The sequence below is a fragment of the Chiloscyllium plagiosum genome, unplaced genomic scaffold, assembly GCF_037043375.1.
Source record: "Chiloscyllium plagiosum isolate Xiang-an unplaced genomic scaffold, Cpla_swu_hap1 HiC_scaffold_2, whole genome shotgun sequence".
NCBI classification, from domain to species: Eukaryota; Metazoa; Chordata; class Chondrichthyes; order Orectolobiformes; family Hemiscylliidae; genus Chiloscyllium; species Chiloscyllium plagiosum.
The window spans coordinates 47,763,765-47,769,764 of NW_028270140.1; the positions used below are offsets into that span (position 1 = coordinate 47,763,765).

The 6,000-nt window shown below is 35.9% G+C and overlaps 1 protein-coding gene across 1 annotated transcript in view; it reads left to right on the plus strand.

Moving 5' to 3' along the window:
* The window catches only part of ric1 (RIC1 homolog, RAB6A GEF complex partner 1), a 218,438-nt gene extending 213,374 nt beyond the window's left edge, over positions 1-5,064 (plus strand). The window contains exon 26 of the mRNA XM_043715245.2: positions 666-5,064. Coding sequence (XP_043571180.2) covers positions 666-960 — 295 coding nt within the window. The 3' untranslated portion in view covers positions 961-5,064. The remainder of the gene's footprint in view (positions 1-665) is intronic.
* The last annotated feature ends 936 nt before the right edge of the window (positions 5,065-6,000 follow it).

The following is a 6,000-nucleotide window of genomic DNA, read 5'->3' on the forward strand; positions in this document are numbered from 1 at the left end:
CATAGATTGAGAAGGGCTTGCTTATCTCCCAACCAGAATTTTCAGTTCTGCTGTACTTCCCCTCTGCTCTTTACCCAGCTTCTGGTGTGCAAAGAAGAGGCAGCTAATTCCATCAGATTTGCTGATCCTGCAAAGCCACTCAGTGCAGCTGCTGTTGTCATTCTCTCACAAACCATGTTACAAGATAGTTTCATGGTCATTGGGTGTCAGCTATTTGGGAAGTGAGCCAGCTTTAATAGACCTAAAAGGATGAGATCTGGGCATTTGGTTCATAGCGAAATGGATCAGGTTAGCCGAGTTTACATATTGACGATGAGGATCTATATGCTGCTGTATTGAAGTTTTTTGGAGTTTAAACTTCCAGATGACCTCAGTGTAATTTATTGATTTTGTCATCTTGCATCTTTTTAGAATACATGCTGGTCTTATGTCTTTGTTTCTATGCACTTGAAACTTGTTAATCTGTTTTTAAATACTTCAGATGTGACTAATAGAATGAAAGGTCAACTATGAAAATATCAAAATGTCTATATTGTTTTTTTTATGTGTAAAGAACAGCTGAATAAATATTGAGGAGAATACTGCTGTTGTGTTTCACACAGTAAACATTTTCTCTCTCTCACCCTCTCTTCCACCACTACCCGGTGCTGATTTGATACTGCCAGCCCTGGATACAAGCCATTTCTGAATCGTATAAAGCCCCAGCTGCAGAAATTGAACGAGATCACAGAGGAGCAGATTCAGCCTGAAGCTTTTCAGCCTTTGAGCCGGGTCAGCATATCAAAGACAGTGGAGGCCCCCAGCTCTTGGACAGAGGACAATAGAAATGCTGCAAGTCATATTAACGGTAGCCAGAATGATGGCAGTGGGATTACCAGCAGGCCGGAAGATGACGGTCAAGAGGAAGAAGAGGAGCAGCAACTTGAGGACGAAGGGAGTTATGAGTGTTCTGTGTCATGAATTGGTTATCTTCAGACAGCTGCACTCCAAACTTTAGAAATGACAAATGAATCACTAGTGCCTTGTGTTAGTGTTGTGCACATGCCTTACTGCGTACTAGAGAAAATGTGTCTCACTTAGAGGTATAGAATATCAATTTTGATGTTTCATGCTCCCTAAAAGTAAAAGCAATATCCTGGAGTCACTTCTGGAGTTTGCTGGCATGTACACCCCCAGTCCAGAGATCACCCCTGTAAATGTGATTTATCATTCCCTGTGCTCCCTGGAATAATTGAATGTCCAAGCTGCAAAATTATTAGGGAAAATGAATTCATGATAGTGAGGATGACTTATGGAAAAATATGTTTCTAAAAACAGTGATATTTTATTGCTGCATTTGTAGGTACTTGACTCCATTCCATTAATGCTTTTGCAAGATGCTCTGTGTTTCAAATGTGGTTTGATAATGCTTCTATTCTGGCATGACTGAGGGAGTCTCTCAAAGGTTCTCTCAGGACAGAGTAAAATGTCCCAAATTCCTGTTCATTTTTTGGTCAGTCCAGAGAATTTTAAGGACACATGCTGCATATAACCGAGGTGAAAAAGCAAAATCTAGGCAATGTATTCATTGGTAGTGGTTTGAGGAATGGAATAGCAGAGTGTTTGGAAGCATTGTAATATTTTTAACATCTGAATAATTTGATTTTTAAGGATGTTTGAATTTTGAGTCAAACTACAAGTTAATCTGTTATTTTTCTGTGCTCCTGGTGGCTTAGAAATTCTTACATAACTGAGCCATAATGTAATGCGGAGACCTGGAAAATATATTTACCACAAGACTTTTCTATTACTCTTTTGGCATTGAGTTTTTAAACATCTATGTCTGTAAGAATAAGTAAAGCCAGTGACTATTCCACAGAAAAGTTGCAAAATACAGATCTCTTGTAAACAGTCAGGAGGAAAGCGTGAATTTAATTTCAAAAGACAGTGTTATTCTCAATTAAGCGCAAATTGCTCTTATCTTTGCAAAATAAGAGTTGATTAAAGTGCTATATTAATTGGAAAGAGGCAAGTCCTCATTTTCCACATCAGTGTTCTCTTTTTCTTCTGCAGGTCCTGAATGTTGCCCCCTTACAACTTGAAGTGAGAAATGAAATATTTTTAAAATATTCTTCAATTGTATAAGATAATTAATTTCCACTTCATTTAGATTGAATACATTATTACAGGGTTCGCAACTAAGGTGTATGTAATGCAAACGTATATACCCTTTCCACTGTGTTGATCTTAAGCTGTTAATAGATTGTTGGAGACTTAACAAGAGTGTATACAGCCTCTTGGAGTGGATTCCTTGGAAATAAGGTGCCCTTAGATCCAAGGATTGCTGCTTATCATGATAGAGTTGTAAAGAAAACAAGCTACCATTACAGCCACATATATCCCAACAACTTCCTGTGATTTCTTCTCAGGGGGATAAGTAAACTGCTTTTCACTACTTTATTCATGAGAAACAAGCTCCTGGTAACTACAATTCCCCCTAACAAAGATTCAATCTTTCACTTGTCCATAGTCCTGTTGATGATCCTCCTGCATACATGTAGAAGAGAAATGAGCAGAGGCCTTTTGAGGTTGGCCTGATTCCAAGATGAAGCACCCTAGTGACAGTAGATTAGAACCAGATTTTCTTTCTGATCCGGACTCAATAATCCAATAACTGATCCACGTGGACCTTGTTTATCAATGATTCTTGCTTGGGCTGTACCATTTTTAACCTACAATGCTAACATATTTCAGGGTCTCTAACCATTTGGATGTTCCTCGGCTGTTTGGACTTGAAAAGTGGGGATATTCCTATACAAAGTGAAAATATGCACTCCATATCAAGCAAACAAATTTTAACATTAAGAGACTGTTAAACATGATGTATTTCCATATGGATTGAACCCCCGTCTAGCCAAAAAAAATCAAAGTCAAAACAAAATCTTTTATACAATAGGTAATGGTTTACTCAAATAACCCTGCTTGGGTCTTTGATGAATTGGCCACTAGTAGCGAGGAGTTGTACAAATCATGCTGCTTAGCACTTATTAACTTGGTTCCCCAGTTATTGAATATTTTACTGACAGATTGCATTGTCTTCAGAAAAACTGATCACTGTTTATATGTGGTGTAAGACACATGCACAACATTCGTACAAGACTCTTGTGTTCAAGTTGATTTTAAAACCTGTTGTGTTGGTGCTTTAGGAATTTTTGTATAGATCTTTTTTCTTTAAAAAAAGTGCATTTCAAATTCTATGTAATGTATAATCATTAACCTCACTGCTCTTGCAGAAGCTGTTTATATTGTACAGTGTTCAGGCAGAATTCCTCGTTTATGCATGTGTTGCATGAGTCTACAGCAGCTGTCACACATTAGGAACTGTGATTTTGATTGAATTTGAATTTGGTACCCTATTGTGAGATCTTTTGTGTGATTTGATTGTAAAATAAATACCATTGCTTTGTAGAGAGGGCTGGAAATGACCCTTCTGAAAATTATGCATTATCATTCAAACTATTTTAAATGTTTGAGTTTAGAAATGCTTTTATTTATTCTTTTTCAAAAAGTAACTCAAGCTTTTGTTCTAAATGCAAAAGGTATTTTTATGTAAATATAATAAAGCTAAATAATCATGTTTATACTTGCTAGTTAGGACCTAGCAAGATGTACATTAAATATGAATGGCAACAAGCAGCATTTTTAATAGCTTTTAATAAAAGCTGTCATAACTAAAGCTTGATTAAGATATTGATCCATTTTCCAGGGAATAGACCCGCACACTGATTAATTTCCTAGTCTGAGTTGTTTGAATAGAGTGCTGCAGTGTATGATCTCATGTAGTGGTACTGCCTTCGTAGCTGTTTCCTTGCATTTTAATTCAGTTATAATTAAAAGTACCTGAAACAGTATTAAAAGACAAAGATAGCATATGTTTGTTACAGTGCAATTTGAACAAAAAATGCAAAGGTTGCTTATTTTATACAACAGAAAATTGAGTAGTCTATTTTTATAGCTAAGCTGAATTTAATTGAATTTTTAATGTGGACCAAATTAGTAATCCAGCCCTCAAGCAGTAACTAGTACACTAATTGTAACTGTATTGAACACAAGCTTCTTTTACGCCCATATTCACAAGTCAAAAGATAATTATTTAAAGGGTAATATCTCCTTTAAAAGGGATTTTTTAAAAGAGCTTTATTTTGTTTAATGTGGTCCCAGTTATTAGAATGCAGAAAGAGTTGAGACTGAATTCATGTTGTACATGGGCCATACAGAAGAGCTGACTGTCTATTGCAGTATGGATATTAAACTAAGTGCATTGACTGGTGAATGAACCCAAGAATTAGCTAGGCAAACTGAAGCCAGATCCTTAACTAAATTTGAAGTGGATTGGACGTCATAAGTACAAACTCTATGGTTAATTATACTTTGGAATATCTTGCCTCTTTTTTCAGCATTTATGTTTTCTATGCACCGTAACACCTTCATATTTAATTGTAACATTATGTTTAAAATTACTTATATTTGAAAGTAATTTTTTGTACTTTTTCCACTAATTTACACAATATTCAGTGTAAAGAATATATATTTACACAGTTAATGTGACCACAAAATAACTGATGCGTTAACTTCTGACAATACCACAAATCTAATTGGCAGCGATCCAAAGAACATTTATATTGAGACAGTAGTACCAGTGTTAAGAATTTTTCACCAAAGTTCTACATGTTGCAAATGTGATCTGAAGCAATTTTTATACTTGAAATACTGGTATAAAAAATTCAACAGTAAAATACCCTCCTTACTTTCCAGTTTTGTTTATCTTGATACCTATTAATACATGGACAAGATGATTAACTATGACACAGTTTGCCAGTTGAACGTGTTCTGTCTTAACCTCATCAATGACTTAGCAACATAGGCATGAACCTAGACTTATTTTTGCAATGATCATTGATGAGGTTTCAGTGCGCAGTGCTACTTTGTGGCAGTTCTCATCTGTAGTACTTTGGAAATTATTTGCTATTCTTATTTTTTGTCACATGTACAAATTCACAGCAATAAACAGTTTTGATCATAGAAGTGTTCTTGCTTTAAGGTGATTCTGAAATATATTTATTTATTTAAGCTCTTAGCAGTGTATGATTTTATAGTAAGACATCAGCTATTCATAATCTACAAATTGTCTCAAAACCACACTTTATATTTTTAAGGAAATGTCAAAACCTTCAAAGCCTTGAGCTGTGAAACAGAATTTTGACTGAAGTTTGGGATGTGTAGTGTTGATTTTAGATGATAACGTGATTATCTTCTCGACTGTGATGGTTCCCTTCTCACAGGACATTAGGAACTGAAGGTTGCTCACTAACCTCTTCTGCCATTTGGTGAGCTTGTGGTTGATCCATGACTCAACTTCGTACACATAGCTGGTCCCAATATCTCTGAATGCCCTTGAAGGTCAGAAATCTACCAATATGTAAGGATTCTTCAATGAAACTTATTTCTTTTTTATCTGTGCTATCCCAATAAACTGTAAACAAGTTACCTTTAAACCTTCTAAAGTCCAGGAAATGCATCCCAATTTGTGTAATCTTTTTCACAATTTAACATTTGAGTCCAACTATCATTCAGGAGGCAAGTAATATTCATGCCACATGAATGTTAGGCAGTAGCTATCTCTTTTTTTTTTTGAAAAAAAAGAACCTTTTCAAACTTGATAGCAGCAACAACAACCCTCAATTCCCCACCATCATCACCCTTGGGATCATTGAGTAAAATTCTAATTGGTTGAGGTGCATAAGTACAAGGACTATAACAGCAGGCCAGAGCATTGAATTTTAGTGACTAACTGTTCTCCTAAAACCTGTCTAACATCTACAAAGTGCAGTTTAGGAGTGTGATGGAATACTCTCCACTTCCTCGAATGAGTCAACCTCCAGCAGTGCTCAAGAAGCATAGTACCCAAACAGAACAAAGCAACACTGTTGGCTGGTACCCCATCTACTATTTGCATACTGT